This window comes from Anarrhichthys ocellatus, unplaced genomic scaffold (assembly GCF_004355925.1).
Source record: "Anarrhichthys ocellatus isolate YVR2014 unplaced genomic scaffold, GSC_Weel_1.0 scaffold16, whole genome shotgun sequence".
Taxonomy (NCBI): domain Eukaryota; kingdom Metazoa; phylum Chordata; class Actinopteri; order Perciformes; family Anarhichadidae; genus Anarrhichthys; species Anarrhichthys ocellatus.
Genome location: NW_022280046.1, coordinates 560,053 through 582,748, shown reverse-complemented (window position 1 = coordinate 582,748; position 22,696 = coordinate 560,053). Strand labels below are relative to the sequence as shown.

General features: G+C 45.1%; 2 protein-coding genes across 7 annotated transcripts; one reads left to right on the top strand and one right to left on the bottom strand.

The window, feature by feature from the left end:
- Positions 1-76: 76 nt before the first annotated feature.
- On the bottom strand, positions 77-8,898 carry rhof (ras homolog family member F). 4 transcript variants are annotated; one of them, XM_031856003.1, is made up of 6 exons: positions 7,483-8,898; positions 3,354-7,129; positions 3,068-3,155; positions 1,983-2,092; positions 1,545-1,679; positions 77-1,318 (listed from the first exon to the last, which is right to left on the bottom strand). In XM_031856003.1, the coding sequence occupies exons 2-6, from the start codon at positions 3,468-3,470 to the stop codon at positions 1,154-1,156; spliced, it is 615 nt and encodes a 204-aa protein (XP_031711863.1). In that variant the 5' UTR covers positions 3,471-7,129; positions 7,483-8,898; the 3' UTR covers positions 77-1,153. The 4 variants fall into 4 exon arrangements, with proteins under 4 accessions (XP_031711863.1, XP_031711862.1, XP_031711861.1 ...); XM_031856002.1 differs by having other exon boundaries at positions 3,354-7,663; positions 8,490-8,898; XM_031856001.1 differs by having other exon boundaries at positions 3,354-8,898.
- On the top strand, positions 6,449-22,023 carry setd1ba (SET domain containing 1B, histone lysine methyltransferase a). 3 transcript variants are annotated; one of them, XM_031855964.1, is made up of 19 exons: positions 6,449-7,303; positions 7,742-9,992; positions 10,269-10,420; positions 10,731-10,829; positions 11,124-11,394; positions 12,290-12,411; positions 12,833-14,005; positions 15,542-16,291; positions 16,726-16,899; positions 16,986-17,079; positions 17,175-17,386; positions 17,481-17,553; positions 17,636-18,028; positions 18,138-19,394; positions 19,700-19,866; positions 19,966-20,088; positions 20,253-20,372; positions 20,795-20,932; positions 21,060-22,023. In XM_031855964.1, the coding sequence occupies exons 2-19, from the start codon at positions 9,932-9,934 to the stop codon at positions 21,231-21,233; spliced, it is 5,553 nt and encodes a 1,850-aa protein (XP_031711824.1). In that variant the 5' UTR covers positions 6,449-7,303; positions 7,742-9,931; the 3' UTR covers positions 21,234-22,023. The 3 variants fall into 3 exon arrangements, with proteins under 3 accessions (XP_031711824.1, XP_031711823.1, XP_031711825.1); XM_031855963.1 differs by having other exon boundaries at positions 6,449-9,992; XM_031855965.1 differs by having other exon boundaries at positions 6,450-7,858.
- The last annotated feature ends 673 nt before the right edge of the window (positions 22,024-22,696 follow it).

Below are 22,696 nucleotides of genomic sequence, written 5' to 3'. Positions count from 1 at the left end.
TTTTTTGTGAGTTTGTCAGCAGTGTTGGATCTCTAATGCCTTATTCTCCCTCCAGCCTGTCACAGCAAAAAAATGATTTTTTTTTTTTTTTTTTTTTTTGAAAAATCCAAAGACTGTAGCGCTTCTTTGTCACTTACCAGAAAGTCATCCTGCTGAAGAGAATCACAATATTTCATGTGTCACTTTTATTGAGGGAAAATGGCGACACGTTGAGTTACAGACCTAAATGTTACATTTGATGCGAAAGCTGCCAGAACGCACAAAACAACTTGATTTCCTCATTTTTACGATGTAGCTGATGAACAATGTTTTCATCGTTCATTTCTAGACTGTAACTGGTGCCTGAGTATGATCAGTAACAAAGGCGGTGGACAATTTCTCAATCTGTGTATATTGTTGTAAAAAAAAATATATATATATATTAATAATTAAACACCTAATTACATGTTTTGCCATTTCTGTGGTTATTATGCAATGGGACAGAAAGAACATGTATTTATTTACATTTCACTGTGTGGGGAAATATCTAAACACACATTTCGTTTTCCTGACACTAGTGGGCGCTGTTGGTGAAGAAAAGAGCCCTGCTTCACGTCGACACAGCCACAAGACAGATTGGTGTTCAGTTTCACTGGAAATGAACTAATCCTGTTGGCTGTTGATCAAGGTTTTCTTTCTCAAGACTGTTAAAGCTACAGTACCATGATGTATTTGAACTATTCTGTCTGGGAATCTGTTATCTACTTGGAGCTTTTAAACCAGATCCAGACATTTTAAATTGACAATTCCATTAATCTAAATCTGAGTTGACAATACAAGAACTAACTTCCTCTAATAGATGTACATTTCAATAAAACACAGGTTTGGAAACAGTACAACAGTACAAAAAATGTCATACAAAAATACATTGGAATGCTTTTCAAGTTGAATATACAAACCTGCTGCTTCTTGCAAGGACTGATGATGCAGTGAGGCCCAAAACATACGAGGACTAGTCTGAGCTTTCTGAACCAGTGCTCATTCAGCTGTTTCCACACTGAGACGCAGAGCATCTTTGGTCTCTGAATGTCTAACCGCTCGCAATGTGAATGAATGGTTTTCCACAAATAAACAAAAAAGCCAGTAGAGTCCTTAAGAATCAGTTCTTCTGACTTCACAAAACTACACATTGCTTCTTCCTCTTGCAGTTCTTTCGTTTTCGATTAAAGGCCAAAGTCCTTTTGGTTGCCTCCCTGAAAACGTCCTCCACGTTCTCCTCATACTTCGCCGAACACTCGAGGTAGAGCTCTGCGTTCATCTGCTGCCGGGTCTCCTCACCCTACAACCCAAAGCCAGCCAACATTAACACCAAGGATTAGTCTTTGTAAGCTGATTAATGTACTTTTGGAAGACGTGTCTCGTTGCACTGAAGCTGTAGTATTTAGGTGTGGTTGTAGGTTCTGGTTAGCTCGCTTCCTCTTGCACATTGTAGTTAACATCCTGTAACCTCGAGCATAAGGCCTGTTTATATAGATCACAAAATGTCTGAACACTCCTTACCGTACCTGTGTGTAAGTGACGGGAGCCTGGTTCATGGGCTTGAGCTTCCTGGCACACTCTTTATCCTTCCTGAGGTCTGTCTTGCAGCCAATCAGGATGACCGGAGTGTCCGGACAGAAGTGCTTCACCTCTGGGTGCCACTGGGTGTACAAAATAAGACTTTAAGGATCTGAGGCGTTGTATGTCTGCTCTTTTTAACATCACACTTTGTGCACCAGGGTGACACTCTTTAACAGCATTCAGAGAAGACAACATCCCAGCACAATATTGATTCCTAACTGCATGCACAGGGGGTCAATGTCCACATGCAGGCTCAGTCGCATGAGTTAATCATAACAAGAATGCAGCCAACAGACTAACAATCATTAACACACACACAGGTTTAACAGGAAACCTGAAACTGTATCTTGGCCCGTTGATAATGCACGATAAGAAATGATCACCTTTATCAGGACATTCTCATGGCTGGTGGGGTTGGTCACATCAAAGCAAACTAAAACCAGATCGGCTTCTTGGTATGAAAGCGGCCGTAATCTGTCATAGTCTTCCTGACCTGAAAGAAAGAAGGTCAAACAACACCACTGTTAGCTGATATGTGTAACAGCGTAACAGTGTAAGTAACAATTCATGTACACTAAACAAGAAGTGGTCTGCAGCCTGAACACAAAGATATGAAGTATGTTATGACGTTAGGGCACATGTACAAAACCACATCCTGGATTCAGCTTCCTTTGACGCTGATGTAACGCACCCTGCTGCAACTTTGCCAAAGATAAGTCTGTCATGGGTTGTCCTGGAAATTAAACGACTTTAAAAACTGCTCCGTTCTGATAGGAACTTCACGTTTATTGCCCCACAGAAATACAGCAGTTAGGAGTAAAGCTGGCTATATTTAAAATCAATACCTGAAGTTAGGTACGACTGGTACAGTTTTCAATACATAAACACCAAATATAAACACAATTTTATTCAAACACCCTGAGTGTTGTTTTTTGTCTTTTTATAGTAAACTATTAGCGATAATATATAGTACAATAAATATTAGTCTGACTCTATTATTGGTTGTTGCTAAATAAAAATACAATTTAAAACCTGTTAAATTCAACATTAAATCAGGAGGAATAAGAGGATTTCACTTGATGTGGGTTTCTGTCTTGTTTGGGGGGTAAAAAAAACACTCACTGAATTTGCCTCTGAAGCTGATTCCAGAATATTAGTAGTTACTATTAAATGCAAACAGCTGGTCAGTTCCTGAGAGACGATGCTCTGACATAAACATGGACCATTACCACTTCCTGGTGTCTGTCAGGTTAAGCAAATCAAGATAAAGACACACAGTGGGAGGATGTCTGAACTTATATATTTTTAAACATATAAAACTGACGGCAATCTGTGTGAATATACAGGTATGTTTTGTTTATCTGGACTGTTTCTATACTGTACTCTCCTTATAATGTGAAATGTAAAAACAGTCAAAGAAATAATAATCAACCATGGTCAACATTGAGGTGATTTTTGATGGTCTTACCAGCTGTGTCATACAGGTTGAGCTTTATCTCTTTTCTTCCGAGAGAGATAGTGGTGACGTATTTTTCGAACACTGAAGGTGCATATTTCTGTTTTTGATACACAAGAGAAAGATGTTCATGATACAACCACACTGTATATTTTATATTCTTCTATATTTCTGCCCATTTATAAAATCTCAAGTTCAAATTTCAACATTATTAGACTTTCGATAAATAATAAGACAAATATATGTTAAATTCATATTTAATATCAAGACATGAAGTACATTATATAATCTTGCTTACCTCAGGAAAATCACCTTTGGCATAAACCAACAGAAGAGATGTCTTCCCACAGCCTCCATCTCCCACTATCACAATTTTAAGTTCGTCTCCCCTTTTCGTGGTACCATTAGCAGTCATTTCGCTTCCAAACAATCAAACAGGTGCCAGACAGGTCAGGACTGAAGATACTCCCTCCAGATGTAAGTTAAATCCATAGCAAAGCTTAATGACTCTATTTTTGGAAAGGCTGAGATGATGTACAGGCAGTGTCAAGAGAGAGGAACAGAAAAACCTCATGTTTTACCGGGTAGCTCGCTCTGTTCACCACTTCCTGTTCCTGTCACATTGAAGCTGTTTCCAATTGACCCCCTACACACTTTTCCTGTCCTATTGTCAGTCTGCTCACTGAAAGCATCGCTGGGTTAGAATAAGTGAGTTGCACATGTGCAGCAGTTGAGTCTGGCTGGTCCACTTCCTCTATCGAATGTGCATGCCTATTTCATTTTCTGGGTGGGCACGCAAGCTGAAGCACTGCCTCCATCAACAGAGGAGTGTGTGTGTGTGTGTGTGTCTGTGTGCATGTGTGAGAGTGTGTGTGTGTGAGAGAGAGAGATAACACTGAAAATATTCACCTCTAATGCTGAAGTTAAGTCAGCAGGTTTTTGTAAACGCTGACAGATTTCTAGATTTGTATCTGCGAGGTCATGCTCTGATGACAGTGAATGCGCTGGGTGTGTCGCTTGTACCTCCATCAGAGCTCTTTACTCCTGAGAACTTGCTTTCTCAGAAACATACACCGCTAAATGGCCAAACCCCTCTTCTTCTTTTTCAATGAAGCACAAAATATAAAGTAATAAACCAGCTGCCTCACTTCTAATTCTTCAAATGTATGCATTTTATTTGGGGGTTGCCCACCCTTTTCATTCCCATGCGTGGTTGTTTGAATCAATATGGAATAATGCTTCAATGGTAATCCATTAAATATCAGTCTAATATACATCTATATGCAGAATATAATCATGCAATTGGTAGATATGTTTATTCCTGTGTTTTCCTTTTAATGCAATTATTTTGAATCCCCAGAGGTATTTCACGAGCAATGTGTCAGTCATACTTATCTGTTCAGTCTGTATGGCTGAACACAGCCGTGACATCACAGATTGGGGCGGCAGGATAAACTATTCTCTCTCTCATCCCAGGGTGCAATGTACGGACATCTTTATCCGGCATTAAACTAAATAAATGAGCAAAAAAAAAGTGATTTGGAGACGACATTCTGAGGTACAGTAGGTTACCTTAGTATAAGGTGAAAACATGTATGTGCTGCTATTGACCGGGAGGCTGTGGGTGTGCGAGGCAGACGCGCTGCTTTAAGGCATGAAGAATAACTTATCAGTGAGTTATGATCAAAAGCAACTGGACATGTTCAGTTACTACCGGATATCAAATAAAGTGGATGATTTGAGAATGCTCTTGTACATTACAGTATGTGCAATAGAATGATATTTTTTACATTAGGAACATGTCTCAGCCAAGTCGATGATGGCTATAATTACATAAATCAGTAACAGTGGGTGCCAGGAAAGATTAGTTCATAGAGAATGAGCCAAGAGAAACATTTTGTATTTGAGATTACACTTGGTTCAGTATCTGGTCTGGAACATTTTCTCTCCCATAAAGGCAGTGAAACTCTTATTGAGGTAAGTTACAAAGGAACATTTAAAGGTTAGATTTCAGTGGTCTCGGGTGGGAAAATATGCAGTTAGTGGGTTGGAGGGGGAAAATTTGAGCAAGCTGTCCCTTTAAGAGGATGAACTGACACTGCTTTTTCCTTTGCCTATATTTAAGAAAACATGCAATCTTTCAAGTATTTTGCCAGAATACACACACATTTACTGCAATAACTAAAAGGGAGTTTCACCTATCAAATTGCTTCAGCTATGTCACCATGCAGCCTGAATTGAGTTCACTGTGTAATTTAGTGTCGTATCATGATAGGCTAAAATAGTGTTTTAAAGATGGGCCTAAAATCATTAAAAAGGTAGATATTACAACTAATGTCAATCAAAAAAGAAAAGCAACCTGCTTCAATTCCCAAAACAATAAAACATAAGAATGAGGGTATAAATCTATTTATTTAAACATTTCAGGAACACAGACAGGTGAAAATATTGCCAAGTAAGAGACTACATCACAAGCCTTACTGTGGAATAGTACACTAATGATACACTAGATATGCAAATATTTAAGACCTAGAAAGAAGAAAAGACAATATTTTGAATAGAATAAATACAGGAGCCTACCACCAATGAAAAAACATTGAATAAGCGAGTGTACCTATAGATAAAAATAAAAACATTAAAAAACACAAAGTACGTAGGATACCTGATTTGATTCAGCGAACAATCCGTCAAAATAAAAGGCTGAGAAAACATGGGAAGAGAAACAAAGGGCAGAGCAGTTTGCCTGACTGCCTGCCCGTACTCATGTGCCCCAATAGGTTCTACAAAACGGTACGGTGTAGTACAAGCTATGAAAAATACCAGCATAATTGTACAAAAAGTGCTTGTTTGACTTACAAGGTGAAACTGGTAGCCTAACAAATGAATAACATTGCATATAAAAAAAAAGGATATTAAATTGTCCTGAAGATGTAGTCTACAAAATATCCATACGTATAGAGCCCCCTTTCATCAATTAATAAACAAAGAACATTTGTCAAAAAATGTTTTTTTTCGTCGTGCAGAGAGACAGCTGTCCCGCAGAAGAGAGGCCAATCCTCTGTGTGGAATATTCCAGTCTGTCAGCGGCGCGCAAAGCTGAATGGCGAACCCACCGAAGAGGTGTTTTTTCCTCTCTCTTTTTTTTTTTTAAACAAAGGCCTATAAATAACCTCATTGGCGGATTTTAACGCAAAATGTTCCTCTTTGTCACATACATAAAACCTTCCTCACATTATGTCCCCATTGCACTGGGTGGGGGGTGGGGATCTAGAAAGCAGGGTTAGGACAGAGGAGAGTGCTGGCTGCAGCCTCGTGACCTGCAAATGGAGGAATGCGCGCACTTGGCAGCCGGAGCTAGGAGTGGATAACAAGAAAAACAGGCCTCTGACACACCAACTACAATTCTGTGTTCTCACAAGCACCAGGCTACACACACACACACACACACACACACACACACACACTAAAAAAGGGAGTGCGTAAAAGGCACCGTATAGTGGCCCACCTTAAAACCGAATTAAGGCCCCCTTCTTTTCAACTCCTTTACGCATCTTTTGAGTTAGTATTTTCTGATCTGTTGCACTTAAAAAGAATCGGTCCAAGAGATCCGCCGGACTTTTTTTCTCGAGCTACAGAGCACGCGCTGAAGCCCGAAACCACCCCCAGTGTTATTTTCACCCAGAGACAGAACAACAGGGCTGCTGCAGAGAATTCCTGATGACCTTATATAGCAGTGTGGGGGTTGCAACAACACGCTCGAGCTCTCATGGCAACAGTCCAGAGCTCTCGGATTACTGCCGTTGCAGGGCGAGTCAGCCCAGTAACCGACAGCTTGAACGCGCCACGTTCCCAACGTTTCCTTCCCTTTACGCACGGTGGACAGTTTTTCTTCTTTTTTTAACTTCTTGTTAAACACACACCTATTCGAGTGAAATCGCCCCATGCGTCGGTCGGTGTTAAGACTTCCTGTTGTATCACCGAGAAATGTCCCCGGAGCGAGGCTCTCTCACCGAGTGAACGAGCCTCTCCCAGTTATGGCGCAGCAGCTTTTTACAGCACAGTACTCTCCTTTGTCTGTAAAGAAGCCATTTTGAGACAAGAGAACAGCAGAGAAAGCAAAGCAAGTGTAGCCTACTTATCACCAAAGGGTCTCTTTGGATAAAAGGAAGCAGTGAAATTTACAAGATTTCTCCCCATAAGATTCCTTTCCTCGTTTAAGACTTGGATTACATGTTTTGAATGCAAACTGTAAGTTTACGATATCAAACAAAAATACGAATTATATATACATATTACAAAAGCCAATACAGTTTTGATAGCGTTTTAATCACAATTATGTATTGTTCATGTCTGTCTTGTTGTATAACATTAAACCCACATTTAGACATAAATTGGCAAATAAAGTGAAATAGCTCAAAATCCATTACCTTTCAAAACAACACTTCCTTGGTTTTATATGATGTAGCTCAGTTAGAAATGTCGAAATTGAAGAGGTGTTTGCCTACTTGACTGCAATCCTGTCTTCAAGGAGGGAGAGGAGATGGTTTGCATATTGCCCACACAGATATGATGCTTGAAGATGCATATTCGCTGGCTGAGAGGCAATGCCTGCTGATCAAAAAAAAAAAAAAAAAGTTTTCAAAAGAGCTTTCTATCTTTCGTGCTAATGGATTCCTTCCTTTTCAGGAGATGCTATCCCACCCCTTATTAATGCCATTATTAGAGGATCCGAAGATGGAGCTGAAAACATTCCTTCCGCCCCTGCGTTTAGGCCTGTTAACTGCATTTCACCAAAGTGCTGAGGTAAATATTTTCACCATAAGAGTTTTCCCTGTTTCCTCTTTAAGTTTGACAGTCTATTTTATGTTAACCGTTGTAGAAACTGTAAAAGGCTCTCTCACTGGGCGTCTAAATACATTTAAATATGCCTTTGAAACAAGGTCAAGCCGACGATTACACTTTGGACGCATTTGGTTCTAATATGGCAAATGGACAGCACAAACGCAATCGGTTGTCTCCACGGTTGTAGGAGGAGTAGTCTACAGCACACAAGCCACCACGGGTGTTAAGCATTGCTGTTGTGAGAGGAAAGTATTTTAAGTCATTAATCAAAGCAAATGGGTTATCAATCAACAGACAAATGTCCAGGCAGCACAATAAACTATTTAGCAAAAGGCCATTATGGCCTGCTTTGTCCTTTGAGGAGCAGTGGCATATAACCTGGACTGTAGGCTGTATATCTACATGTCTGCATGCCAGTGAACATTTTGAATAAAGTTGTCTATTACAGATGCCAAAATGTCTGTGATCAAATAGATAGCTTAGTAGATAAAGTGACATTAAAACATTTTAATAACAGTAACTGCATGCCTCACATTTTACATGAATAAATAAGCAAACAAATTGAAAATGATTATAAAAGAGTTGAACTTACTCATATCCTACAAGGCCATATGTGCAATGCCAAACAATCAGACATCACTTTAACTGTTTCCCCCCCTAATTTAACATCTGCAAGATCACACAACTGTTTATTCACAACATTGGTTTCTTATCACTTAAGAAATATAAATACTATTATATGGGTGTGCCATGGCCTAGTTAAGACAAAGATGGATTCCAGGCAGAGGAAAAAAGGCTCAAGATGTCACAGGTCTATTACATCCAGTACATTCTCTTCCTTCTTCTCAATCCTTTAAAAGGAGGAATCATAGATTTTATCATAGTCCGTGAGAGATGAGGAAATCAAGTGTAAGATCCCTTTTGGAACAAAGGAAACCCATATAGGCCATTGAGTCCTGTTTCAGGAAAATGGCTGCCGAGAGCGCTCGGCCCCCTCTCTCTGCTCTGTGTTGAAGGACTCCTGAGCCGTGCCTCTAATAGCAGACAGCTCCTCTGCTGCTGCGCTCTGATTGGCCCGCTGAGCTGCCGCTGTTAACCAGCCAATTGCCCGAGCACTGCAAAACACCAGGCAATGTCAAACAAAAAAAAACATTAATTTTTTTGTCGACAATATGCAGTTTAGAAATATAATTAAAAAAGAGAAATCCATACGGGGTTAAGGTTTTATAATTAAAAAACTCCACAGCTGTTTTAAAAGCGAGGGCCAAACACAACGGTTTGGCTCTAGTTTGTTGGTCTGGATTAGACTAACTGACAGAGAACCAACCGCCGCATTCCAACGGTTACAAGCATTAGTTTGCCTGTTAAATACAACTCGTTACTGACCGAGTTTCGTATTATAATCGCATATTAATCTGGGAGTAATTTCACACTAGCAGTCAACTCGCTCCTAAGCAGCGGTGTCTCTATTTGACTGTTTTCCCTTTTTTTTTTTTAAAACAGCCCGACATGTATGAATTAGTGACCGACCACAGGTCTATAGAAAAAACAAAAACCTGCGACCAAAGCATTTTTTATTAGCCGTTAGGGGCAGTTAAGCAGATATTGCCCCTGTGTCTATCTTGTGTTTGCCATTTGGGTAAATGCAATCGACAGATTCCACACAACATGATTTAGAGATTTAACGACACCGAGCCGTTCCAACATCTGTAATAATAATATTTAGACACACGAACATGATCATCCGAGTCGTTTAAAAGATTACAATTGCATTCAAGGTTGTGTCATAATTAAATTACCAGCGGAAACAGACACGAGTTTATAGCGAAAGTGCGGCTAGCGTCGGTGGTGGGCAAGCCTAGCGGTGTATTGTGGAAGAGACAGAAGCTACAGACCAGAGGCACACAATATGTGTTGGCTCTCGCCGAAAAGGAGGCAGTATTCTTCAAGCTAAATCATGTAAATGTGAGCGGCGAAAGGAAAGCGACTTCGTCTTTTCGTCAATTAAAGAATAACCCCTCGATCGGACGAACCATGTCCAAGCCAGGGGAGAAAAACAGATTGAACGAAGACCATGGCAGAAAGCAGAGTTCAAGTAAGCTTGTTCTTTTTTCCTCTTTCTCCAGCCCTCCTAATGCCTGTTTTCCGTCACTGGGATATACGCTAGGTCCCGTTTTCGCTCTCTCTTTCTCGGGTTACCCCCCCCCCCCGCTGTACCACCTAAGCCATGCATCTGTAACGTTTAAAGTGTCGGGGGGGGGGTGGGGGGGTGTGAGCTGGCAACGGGACCGGGTTTAGCTTCTTTTTTTGTTGTGTGTGTGTGTGTGCCTAACGATAGCTCTTCTCTCCTTGTCGCTGCCTGTCGTTTCAGGTTTGGCGAACGGCATGGACAGTCACCCCGTCTGCGGCTCGGCGGAGAAGCGGAGTCACCACTGGAGAAGTTACAAGTTGATCATCGACCCGGCGCTGAAGAAGGGCTCGCACAAACTCTACCGCTACGATGGACAGACTTTCAGCATGCCCGTAAGTGGACCGCCTTTTTTTTTTTTTTTTTTTTTTTTTTTTTCTTTTTTTTTAACTCGCGGGTGAAACGGGCTACAATAGTAACCGAGTAGTCGACCTCCATGCTGGGGTTACAGTGCGGCTGTGTTGTCGGTGCGGTGGCCGCGGGCACGTTCCGGCGTCTCGGAAGGGGGGGGGGGCATTTTTAATGCACCGACCAGCGTTTGGTTTGTGCCAAAACTTCTCTGCAACAAGTTCTCACCGTGTGGAGTTGTGAAAGTATTGATAACAATATGTGTCCTCCCCTCCCTCCCTCCCTCCTCTCCTACAGAACCCCGGGATACCACCGGTGGACATCGTCCGAGACCCGAGGATCGGTCGTCTCTGGACTAAGTACAAAGAGACGGACCTACCGGTGCCGACATTTAAGGTATCTACTCTGACAGAAGCTCTGAGTCCAGCTTTTTCCTCGGCTGTCAACAAGTTGCAGACACACCCCCCTCACTCATCTTCGGGATGTCGGGTGGAATGATGATATCGGAGGCGGCTGTTAGAACCAAAATAACACGCACTGCTCTTGAGGCTTGACTGGATTTGCATGTTCATCGTAACCACTCTGGTGCTGCTCTCGTGTCAGCTGTCAGAAACGGCCGCGCGTGGTGCATCGTTTACCTGAAAGCACCTCTGACGTTAACCCCTCTGATTCTTCTTCGTCTTCTTCCAGATCGACGAGTGCTACGTCGGCCCCGTGCCCCCGAAGGAGGTCACGTTCGCCCGGCTTAACGACAACGTTCGGGAAGGATTTCTTTCTGAGATGTGCAAAAAATTTGGGGAAATCGAGCAGGTCGAGATCTTGTACAATCCGAAGAACAAAAAGCACCTGGGGATCGCCAAAGTTGTTTTTGAGAACGTGAAAGCCGCCAAAGTGGCCGTGCAGTCGCTTCACAAGACGTCTGTTATGGGAAACTTCATCCACGTGGAGCTGGACCCAAAAGGTAAACAGTGATTCAGTCATTCAGAGGGAGAAGATGTGTAACCTACATTCATGCAGGATCAAGCAGTCTCTCTGCTGCAGCAGCGAGACGCTCACTGGAAGTGGACAATGTTGCCTTGTTTTTAAGTATCAGGAGGACAGCAATCACGTGTGTACATGTACACGTGTGTTGCCTGGTAATGTGGGGTAATTGAATTTCATTGAATGTAAGGCTGCTCCCACAGGCCCAGTGCTCAGGGCGCTGTGTACTCCCACTGTGCTTCATATCAGACCTGTAAACAAACATAAACCGACCCGTCAGATTCACATTGTCTCTGTTGAGTCACATTATGACTGACAAATGACTGAAATCTAACTTCAGAGTCAAAGACTCTGCTGTTGCTTCTGACTAATGCAGAACAACAACTTTAATTCCTCTTTAACATGTAAAGTATTTATTATTTGAAGTGTTATTCTCTTGAATTATTCCCACAAATGTATTTCATTTTCTTTTTGTGAATAGTCTTAATAATGTAATTATTAATAATAATTGTAATTAAAAAGTGTTGCATTCTGCATTATTAAGACATGTTTGGGTCGTTATAGTACGCCATCTACTGTATCATTTACATGTAACTTCCCAGATTATCTAATGTACATTAACAATATTTATTGACCTGAGTTTTACAGTGTACAGCTCATATATAGGCCGGCACAAATTACATGAAATTTAGTTTGTAATGCTCGTATTATAAATATTTGGAACGTGTGTACTATGAAAGGAAACTGCGTTCGTGTATCTACAAATGTTTAGATTTGAGTTCAGCTATCGGATTAGTTTTATTAATACAGCCTGCTGGCTTCAAGCCTTCTTTATAGACTTGGCATCAGACCAACGCGTGTTTACCGTTCTGCAGGTGAGAATCGCCTCAGGTACTTCCAGCTCCTGATGAACGGCAGCTACACTCCGCAGACGCTGCCCGTTGGTGGAGAGGAGGCCAGGGAACTTTCCCCTCGGAGCCTGGCGGAAGCCCTGCTGGTAAAAATGCATCTAACAATATGCAAAATATCTTTTTGTTCCATGTGTTTATTAGAAATCCATTAGAGTTAAACAATACTATAGTTTGGTACAGGTTTTTTTTACAATGTCAGCCTGGTGAATTGTAGTGTTGCTCTGTAGAAATAACTGACCAGTCTAAGCTGACATCCTTATCTGTAATCCACTTTATCAGCGCAGCAGGTGGTAGAGTGGAGCAGAGGAAGTGTTATCCAGACCCGAGCCTGTGGACTGAAATGACAAAGCCACTGAAATGTGAACTTTGGCATCGTAGCACAAGATACTTATCCACTAGTTGCTTTAATAAAAAACAAAAGAAAGGATCTATGAAGGTGCATATTGGGAAATGTAATTATTGCCTGTGACACCTTGAGTAATGTCGATCCGGTTTCTCTCCTCTCAGGCCTGCGAGCCCATCCGCAGGTTGTCGGAGGGCAGGTTGTCGGAGGGCAGGTTGTCGGAGGGCAGGTTGTCGGAGGGCAGGTTGTCGGAGAGCAGCGTGTCTGCGGCCGGAGGGACGTTGCCGCCTAGCAGCAGCTCCACCACGCCGTTGTCCCACGAGACGGGCTACTCCAGCCTAAGGCAGGACACACCCCAGTCCCAGGGAACCCCTCATACCCCACGGCAGACGGGTACGCCCTTCTCCCAGGACTCCAATTTCTCCAGTCGGCAGTCCACGCCGTCGTACCAGTCCAGCCGGGCCGAGAGCTCTGGAAGTTACAAATCTCGCAGACACGAGAGTAAGTTCCAGGATGCGTACAACCGCAGACCGGAGAAGCCTCAGTACCGCAGCAACATGTACAGAGGTACGCCGTCGTCGTCTGAGCAAGTGCCCTTCAAACAGCACCAGCTTACCCCGCCTGAACCTCCGCCCTCCACCCCCTCCTTCACCTACACAGTGCCTCCCCCTGCTACGCCCAACTTCAAGTCGGCCTTCTCGCCCTACCAGGCTCCTCTGCCCCCCGCGTTCCCCCCGTCGGAGCCTGCTTTCCATCACCCGGCCCAAAGGGAGGGTGAGTACCTCCGACCGCCGCAGCCGCCTCTGGCTGCCGCCACTGACTTTACGCCCGTCAAGGAGAGACCAGAAACTCCTCCGATCCCCGAGCCCCCGCCGGAGCCCATGCCCCACCCGACCACCCCTCCTCCTCAAACACCAGAGCACTGCCCCTCGCCCGGCTCCCCCACACTCGACCTAGAGCGCAATAGCCTGGACTCCCGCATTGAGATGCTCCTCAAGGAGAAAAGGACAAAGTTGCTGCCGTTCCTGGAGGAGCGAGACTCGGACACCGAGGTGCGTATGGAGGGGAGTCCAATTTCCTCCTCGTCCTCTCAGCTGTCCCCGATCCCCCCTTACACGGGCGGCTCCCATGGTGGCCTGCAAAACTCCCGTCCCACTAGCACAGGCTTGGAGGACATCAGCCCGACGCCGCTGCCAGACTCGGAAGATGAAGAGCCAATTCCCGGGACCGCCTCCCTGATCAAGAGAATCACTTCTCCTGTCCAGGAGAAGATGAGCAACAGTGACCTCAAAGATGGACATTTCCGAGGCCACACTCCCACTGATAAAGTTGAAACGGTAAGACGCATATTTTCCTTGTATTTGTATGTTTACATGGAAAATAATACTTTTCATATTTCCATGTGTGAAGTTGCATTTGACACAAAAGAACAACCCATGTTAGTTGATAGCACCACAGCGCTGATGTTTACTCACAGCTGTGACAGTTTCACCGAGGTCACCGGAAGTGAGGTCTACTTTCAGTGCCAGGTGATCGTAGTAAACTTTCCCTTTTTGTTTTCTTCATTATGCCTCATGAAGGAAGTTCCGATCTCACAGCAATCCATGTATGAAGGCAGCGCAAAACAAGGTGTTTGCTATTTCAGTTGGCCTCTGCTGTGTTTATGCAGAGTAAAAATATGATTTTAAAACGACTAACAAGCAGTTTATGTTTGCACAATAGAATATACATGTGAAAGATGTAAAACTCCTTGTTAACGCTGGCAAAACAGTTGAGTTACGAATGAAAAGTTTCAGCTCACAGCCTTACAAATACCTTCGCATTCATATGAAGCTCATCTCCTTGTTTGAAGTCATAGTAACGCCATCTGTTCTGTGATGTTGTATTTCTACACTTGCTGTTGTGCTTGGAGGAATAAGAGCTGCTCTGCTGTGTGTGTGGGGGGGGGGGGGGAATCGAGCAACTCTTATTTCCGCTTTGTAACACTCGCCACACGCTCGCATGGAGGAAAACACAGTTTGGCAGTTAGCCCCATTCAACAGCACACTTCCTGGTTTTTTTTCTGAGCCTGACAGTCAGGATTGGCGGCAGGGTCTCATGTCTCACATTTCAAGTTATCACAAAGCAAGCCGTGCAAACGGGTCATTTGGATAACGACGCCACTCCCATGCCGAGTTTACTCTCCTTTTAGTTTCATTCCTGCAGCCGTTCATAAATCCTTTCACGATAATAAACGGCAGGGAAGAAGACTCAAAATGCCGATGTGTTTACAAGTGGTGCACTGACGTGATCCAGTATGGTTTTAGGAAGTCTGTTGCCTAGAGCAAAGAGCTCTGTGTGGAAACACGCTGACCAATGACCTGGATCAGTTGTGTTTCACTGTGTTCTCTGCAGACTAAACTTTGAACTCTGATCAGAACTTAGATCATTTTCTTTTTGCCCAGGGTATTCACAGGGTATTTAAACCTCAGTGCTTTTTAGGTACGGACCAAATTAGAGTACTGTAGGATGGTATTGAGGGCAGGTATTGTTTACTTATTCTTTAATCGGATATTTCCTGATTTCCCAGGCAAAGTTCTTGAACGGCTACTTGTGTTTGAGAAATATAAACATATGTTTAAAGTAAGGCATCCAAAAACTATACCCACACTTAATGTTAAAGCTAAAAGGGGCTGGTTTACTACAACAATCTTGACTCAAAGTCCACTTACTCGCTTTTTCCTGAGCTTTTCAGCCTTATCTCAAGGTCTTCATAAGTCAAATGGTTTGCTCAGTTTGTCGTGGAGATGAGAAGGGCAGAAGATGATTGTGCTTGTGTAACCTGTGACGTTGACCTCGCATTGTCCTGACGGGTTGTTTTGTTTTTCACTCAGGGCCATCAGTCGTCGGGCGAAGACATGGAGATCTCCGACGACGAGATGCCCGGGACTCCAACCAGCGGTGGAGAATGTGGCAAAGGCATCGTGATGAACTCTGCAGTGTCCCCGATGCAGAGCATCTCCATCCCGCCTCCCGGCTTCCCTCCTCTCCCGCACCAGGTCGGCTACCAGATCTCCCATCACCACCTGGCCGCTCATGCCGCCGTCCCGGGACATCCACACCTGGCCGGTCATCCCGGAGTGCCTCACCATATGCTGCCGCCCATGGGCTACGCTCATAGCATGATGCCGCTGGTGCAAATGGAGCTGATGAACTGCTTGCGGTGGGAGCAGTGGAGCACCGTTCCCATGTCCTTCCAGATGCAGCAGCAGATGCTGAGTCGCATGGCTCAGACCAGAGGCCCCTATCCGTATCCGCATTTCATGGACAGCGCTGCGGCGTCGGCGCCGTACGGGGGACCCTACGCGCCTCTGACTATGGGTGCTACGCCTGATACCGGCGCGGTAGCACCCGGACAACAATGGCAGCATCCCAGTGTACCAAAGTTCAACCCTACTGTTCCTCCTCCTGGATATGAGACTAAAAAGGAGGATCCCCACAAGGCCACTGTTGACGGTGTACTGCTGGTCATTGTCAAGGAGCTGAAGGCCATCATGAAGAGGGACCTCAACCGCAAAATGGTGGAGGTGGTGGCGTTTAGAGCCTTTGATGACTGGTGGGAAAAGAAGGAGCACTCAGCAAAGGTAAGTCACTCATTTCAAGGTACAAACACAGGGTCAGATACAGACGCAAAGAGAGATATGACCACACATACCAACAAAATGTCTTAACTTTCTGTTAAGTAAACACTAATAATGTTCATATTATATGAATTATTTATATATAATAAAACTATGAATTTGAGTGACATCAAGAACCAGCAATCAAAACATGATGCTTTTAGAGGATTGTTAAAGAAGAAGAATTAAAATCTCTCTTTGTAGTTTTAACTCGTGTATCTTGCTTTCCAATCTACATCCACAAGAATCTTACCTTCCTAGTAAATATCATTTTAAACGTAATTTAAATAATTAAAAGTAAATTAAACAACAAATACTGAAGGAACACATGTTCAGTACGATAACGAGGTTTCATACCGTAACCACGCAGCATGAAAACATCCCGTTATTTTCCACAGGTGTCTTTGACTCCGGTGAAGGGTGCTGAGGGGAAGGAAGAAGAAAGACCCAAACCCAAAGAGACGATGGGTTCAAGTCTGCTGGAGAACTGGAACAAGGGCGAGGGGCTGGGCTACGAGGGGATCGGCATGGGAATCAGTTTACGAGGGGCCATCCGCCTGCCCTCCTTCAAGGTAAGCGCTTTGTCTTTAAGTGAACACGGACACCGGCGCCAGTTGCACCGCCTGTTGGGTGTTTAACGGTCGCATGTTGTGTTCAGGTGAAACGGAAGGACCCGCCTGAGGCTGCAACATCGGGGGACAACAAACGAGCGCGGCCCTCCACTCCAGTGGACGACGAGCTGGAGGATGAAGGTGACGCTCTCTTTGGTCTTTGCGATCATTTCTCTTCTTTCTGGTGTTGTAAAATTTCCAGCCGCTAATTTTATCTCGTGGCTTATTTTTGTCAGACCGGGATCGAGACCCAGCAGAGCTCCCGTTGGACGATTCCAAAATGGACGCCGACGGTGGGTCAGCGAAGCGACGGCACTCGCGGCCTCTTGAACTTGACAGCGAGGGAGAGGAGGAGGTGGACACCTCAGGCAAGGAAGAGGAGTCGTTGTCCGACAGGGAGGAGGAGCCTAGTAAAGCACAGGCTGCAGATAGGCTGTCATCAGGAAAAGTAAGCCGTCTCAAACTTTAGATTGTTCACATAGTGTGACGTTGACTATTTGTGCATTTTGTAAACATTTTCATGATGTGTTATCATCTCTTAGGAGAGTGGCGATGAGGAGGGTGACGATGAAGACTCCTCCAGTGAGAGCGCCTCCTCAGATTCGTCTGATGAAGGTACTTTGAATATAAAACCGTTGTTGTAATTTAGTTCCGCTGTTTCCTGTAATTAATCATTTCTCCTCCACATATCTTTCAGAAGGGCAGAGCTCAGCTTCCTCCAAAGCCAGCTCGGACGCCTCGGCAGAAAGCGCAGACTCCTCTGAGTACGAGTTAAGCTCGGAGGAGGAGGAGGAGGAGGAGGAGGAAGAAGAAGAGGAGGATGCGGCGGCAGCAGTGCAAGATGTGGAGCTTGAAGGCAAAGTGGCGGAGACCTCCTCGTCCTCTTCATCTTCTTCAATTTCCTCTTCTGATGAAGACGAAGGGAAGGCAGAGACCAAGCAACCGTGCCCTCCTTCGGGGATGGTCCCAGGGGATACGGAGTACCAGAGGAGCAGAGAGAAGCTAAGCGGCAAACCCAAATGCAGACCTCCTAGTCCTGAGGCGGAGGTGACGGAGGACCTGAAGCCTCCGTCACCCAAAGGCATCCCAGGTGAGTGTCTGCTGCATTATTCAGCGCAAACATGTGTTTGTACTCGTCATAAGGCAAAAATTGATGTCAGATGTTACTTTAAATCAATAAATATGTTTTTGTCTTGTAGTCAAAGAGCGAGACATCAGCGTGGACGGTAACATTCCTGCAGTGAAGGAGCATGTAGCAAATCTTCGGCCGCCCACTCCCACCGGCGCCCTGCCCGACAGCGACCAGGAGACGAAAGGTAAAGCAGAGCCTGAGGAAGTACCCTGCACCCCCGGTCGATTAGCCCCGTCCCCCGTAAATGCTAACACACCTGTCCCCAAAACTGTCTCCGCATCTTTACTGCACCTCCCTCTCCCTGCTCACCTGGCTGTAGAAGGTCGATCCCTCCTTCATCCTTCATCCGCCCCCCTGCCTGACCTCCCTATGCGGCCCCGGCTCCCCACAGACGAGGACATCCCCCGCACACCGGGCAGGGACCTGATGGAGCGCGCCCGAAGTCTGGGCAAGTCCCAGAGCACAGACACTGTGCCCATCACACCCGGCGGCGATGCCCCGCTGACAGGTAGCGGCCTGTTGCTCAGCTCCCCTCACATCCCCGGTAGCCCCTTTACCTACCCTGCACAATCCCCTGTCCTTAGCGCTGGAGTCCCCCGCACTCCAGGAAGAGACTTAACCTTCACCCCTGTCTTCCCTGACCCCACAGCACTGGCTCTTAATAGGAAAATATCCACCGAGAGCCTAGACGAGAGACCCGTTTTTAAAGAGCCGCCCGTCAGCACTCTGCCCAGCCAGGCCCCGTCAGCCGGTGTCCCTGAAGATCTGCCCGCTGGTCTCCCTGTAGACGTCCCTGTGCCGTCAGATACTGCCCCATCAAAGAGGAAACCTGGACGACCCAAAGGCAAAAAGACTCCAGCTGTCTCTGCAGCTGATGAGTCTTTGGAGCTCTCGTCTGAGTCCACCCTCCTGCCTCCCGACGCACGCCTCAGCGATCTGTCCACGCAGACGATCTCCGCCAAGTCCCTGCACCACCCGAGCCTGGACTTCAGGGAAGGAGACGTGAAGCCCCAGGCGGTCCTACCCGTTGACGACGGCTTCCCGTCCTACAAAGAAAAGGCACCTGTGGCCGTGAAGCCGGCGCGGAGGGCACGGCGAGGCTGGGAGGAGCTGCTGCTGGACACCCTGTCCCCCGTCACCTCGCCTCCCCGGCCGTACTTCAATCCACGCTACGAGTTTGAGGAGATGACCATCCTGTATGACATCTGGAACGAAGGCATAGATGACGAAGACATGCGGCTTCTGCAGATCACGTATGAGAAGATGCTCCAGCAGGATAACGGCAACGACTGGCTCAACGACACGCTCTGGGTCAACCATCCTCATATCCTTTACTGCTAAACATTGGCTGATTTAAACCAAATGTCATCATTAATATTATTCTCTGTTATATGTCAAAGTTCAAAGTGCTCCACAAATCAATTTAAGACACCAGTCTAGTCTACTTAAAAAAAGATAATAATTGCCTTATTTTGTAGCTGTTTTGTAGTGTTTACATCACACAGCAGCCCCCTCTGGTGGTGAAAACTAGGAACGTTTTGGCTGCTGTTAGAATCGCAGATCCTGTTTTGGCATCTCAGCTGTGGATCAAGGCCTTCTTTTTCCATTTCTTCCTTGACTTCCCTGCACCAACCAACATCCCAAGAGTGAAGAAAAAGAGAAGAGACGACGGCATGAGAGATCACATGACTGGCTGCGCGCGAAGCGAGGGATACTACAAGATCGACAAGAAGGACAAGATCAAGTACCTTCAGAGCACAGACCTGCAGTTAGAGGAGCAGTTAGTCGACATGCAGGTGAGACTGGATTGTGACGTGCGACTTAATGTCGTAAAAACCTCAGAGGCATGATGCATGGTGTGGGTGAACACATTTAACGCCGTCTTCTCTCTGCAGGGCATGAGTATTCCTGCACAGGTCCAGAGCTCCAGAGCTGGCTCGGAGCGGCGGTCGGAGCAGCGGCGTTTGTTGTCCTCGTTCGCGTGTGACAGCGACCTGCTGAAGTTCAACCAGCTGAAGGTAAACGCAGACAAACTGAACTTTTGCTCCGTGTTTGATTCCCCCTGAATTTTATGAAAAACGTCAGCGAGCAGCAACACAAGACAAGACGGGCGGCATTGCAATTTATGTCATCGTTAAAAGTCAGCTGACACTTGTCTCCCCTTTTTTTTTTCCTCTTTCAGTTCCGTAAGAAAAGAATCAGATTCTGCAAGTCACACATCCACGACTGGGGTCTGTTTGCTATGGAGCCCATCGCCGCAGATGAGATGGTGATAGAGTACGTGGGACAAAACATCAGACAGGTGAGAGGGAGTTCATTCGTCTCTGTGGGCGATGATTACATTTTGACTAATTCACTTGCTTTCATCTACTCAGAATTTCTCTTTCAGGATAATCACGGCTATCTGTCACGAAGAATGATTTGATCTGAATGTATTTATAGATTTATGATGGATTATACAGTAGATACAGTATATGTCAACTTGTGAGTTTGCATAGAAAATGTCTGTTGCACAATGTAGTTTATTAGAATTCTGTCACATATTCAGGGACATAACCAAACATTGATGCTTTGAGTGCCATCCCAGCATCAAAGACATGGTTACAACCAAGCATGAGCAACTGATGGGGTTGAAGTAGACACCCGGTGGATTTCTATGTCTGATAAATTAATTTAATCTCAAAACAGTCAGAACTCTAATAAGTGGCCATCCTCCATTGGCAGGTGATTGCGGACATGCGGGAGAAGCGCTACGAGGACGAGGGCATCGGTAGCAGCTACATGTTCCGCGTCGACCACGACACGATCATAGATGCCACAAAGTGTGGCAACTTCGCCCGTTTCATCAACCACAGCTGCAATGTAAGGCAACACCAGCACGATGCTCCTCTTTAATTAAAAGCTTCCGCACCACCTACATGAAACAAACGAGCATAAAAGGATTTTTTTTATAATAATAATAAAAAATCTGTATTGTGTTTTCTTTCAGCCCAACTGCTATGCGAAGGTCATCACAGTGGAGTCTCAAAAGAAGATCGTGATCTACTCCAGACAGCCCATTAATGTCAACGAGGAGATCACGTACGACTACAAGTTCCCCATCGAGGACGAGAAGATCCCCTGTTTGTGTGGGGCGGAGAACTGTAGGGGAACGCTGAACTAACGTTCCACGTGAGCTCAATCTTCTCCAGGCTGTTAAAAGTGCTGTCCTTAAATTTCAGTCAAGATTTCTCGACCAGCACATGCTGAGACTCTGGACGAGGAGGAACTGAAGTGGGAAGGTCTGGTTTTTTTTTTTTTTTTTTTTTGATGGAGGAGAATAAAGCTGCAAGTCGTCTGTACGGCCCTCTTCACACATTCAACTCTAGATTGTTTACGATTTATGGTGCTCTTGAAAATAGAAAACACGTCGTTTTTTTTAATGTCTGCCAGTAACCGGGAACTTACTCAAACACTTGACTTGCTGGTGCAGCATTTCATCCTCTCAACTCGGACAGTATTTCAGCACAGCTCCTTCCACGTCCTCTCCTGGTTTGTACAGTTTTACACTTCTTTTTATCTCGTTTGTCTCATAAGCTTTACGTACACCACACGTGGTACAAAAAAAAGAAAGAAAGAAAGAAACAACAACACATGTTCAGCTGCTTTACTAACACTGCTGAGACACGCACAAGCCCGCCAGGAAAAGGCCTCTCTCTGGGAGAAGACGTGGTCGGGCATCCGAGCAGATGGGATGACGGCGGAGTGTCGCGCCCCGACGATCCCGCTTTCTCGCTCCTACCTCCTCTGCACCAGTTTCCTTGGACGTGAATCAAACTGATGGGAGAAATTCAAGCAACACAAATGGTTAAATCCTGCCACAAAGTCTGGAATATTTTGGAAATCGCGCCTGCTTTCACCAGCCAATAACGGATCACGCTGCTTCCTATTAGTTTATGCAAAAAAAAAAAAAGTTAAAGGTGATGTGCAAACTTTGTATTACTGATAGTCCAGTGTTTTCCAGTTTTGTTGAGGTAGTTCTCCTCTTTCTTGTTTCTTCAAAGACACTATCTACTGTGTGTGTGTGTGTGTGTGTGTGAGTGTGAGAGTGTGTGTGAGTGAGAGAATTTGAGTGCACTGCCCCCTGTAGGCCACAGCGTAGTATGCCGCCATGCACAGCAAGAAAATGAAAAATTGAATCAATTCCTCTCTACATCCACTGGGCAGCAGTTTTTAGCATATGAAGAAATACCATTTCCTTATTTTAAGTGCCATATGAATGTGTAACTGTCTTTGTGTAACTTGAGCCGGCCGGTGACGGACAATGAAGTCGTTTCTGGCGCCTCGTGCTGCGTTAACATGCATGTGCAAAGAGTTGCTGCCTAGTTTTGTCTCCGCCGCGGGTGTTTAGGCGATGATGTTTCGGGTTCCTTCATCTGTACCTGGGATGATGTGTGTGTCCTCTTCAACTATAACACTTATTACTGTACCAGTGTTCAATGTTTCCTGCGAAACAGAAGTGTTATTACAACCCAGCAACCCTCCTGCAAGGGTTGCTCTTTCTTTATAATCTAAGAAAAAAATAATAATTGTAAATGCACTTGAGGCTTGCACTTCTGCTTTACGCCCCCCTCTCAGCCAATCATA

Excerpts from the sequence above, each read along its gene's own strand:
- setd1ba (XM_031855964.1), top strand. The coding sequence starts at position 9,932 with ATGTCCAAGCCAGGGGAGAAAAACAGATTGAACGAAGACCATGGCAGA. Across the intron at positions 10,830-11,123 it reads TACCGGTGCCGACATTTAAG|ATCGACGAGTGCTACGTCGG; the intron begins GTATCTACTCTG and ends GTCTTCTTCCAG. Across the intron at positions 17,554-17,635 it reads CTCAGATTCGTCTGATGAAG|AAGGGCAGAGCTCAGCTTCC; the intron begins GTACTTTGAATA and ends CATATCTTTCAG.
- rhof (XM_031856001.1), bottom strand. The coding sequence starts at position 3,470 with ATGACTGCTAATGGTACCACGAAAAGGGGAGACGAACTTAAAATTGTG. Across the intron at positions 2,093-3,067 it reads CAACCTGTATGACACAGCTG|GTCAGGAAGACTATGACAGA; the intron begins GTAAGACCATCA and ends TCTTTCTTTCAG. Across the intron at positions 1,319-1,544 it reads CTCCCGTCACTTACACACAG|GGTGAGGAGACCCGGCAGCA; the intron begins GTACGGTAAGGA and ends TTTGGGTTGTAG.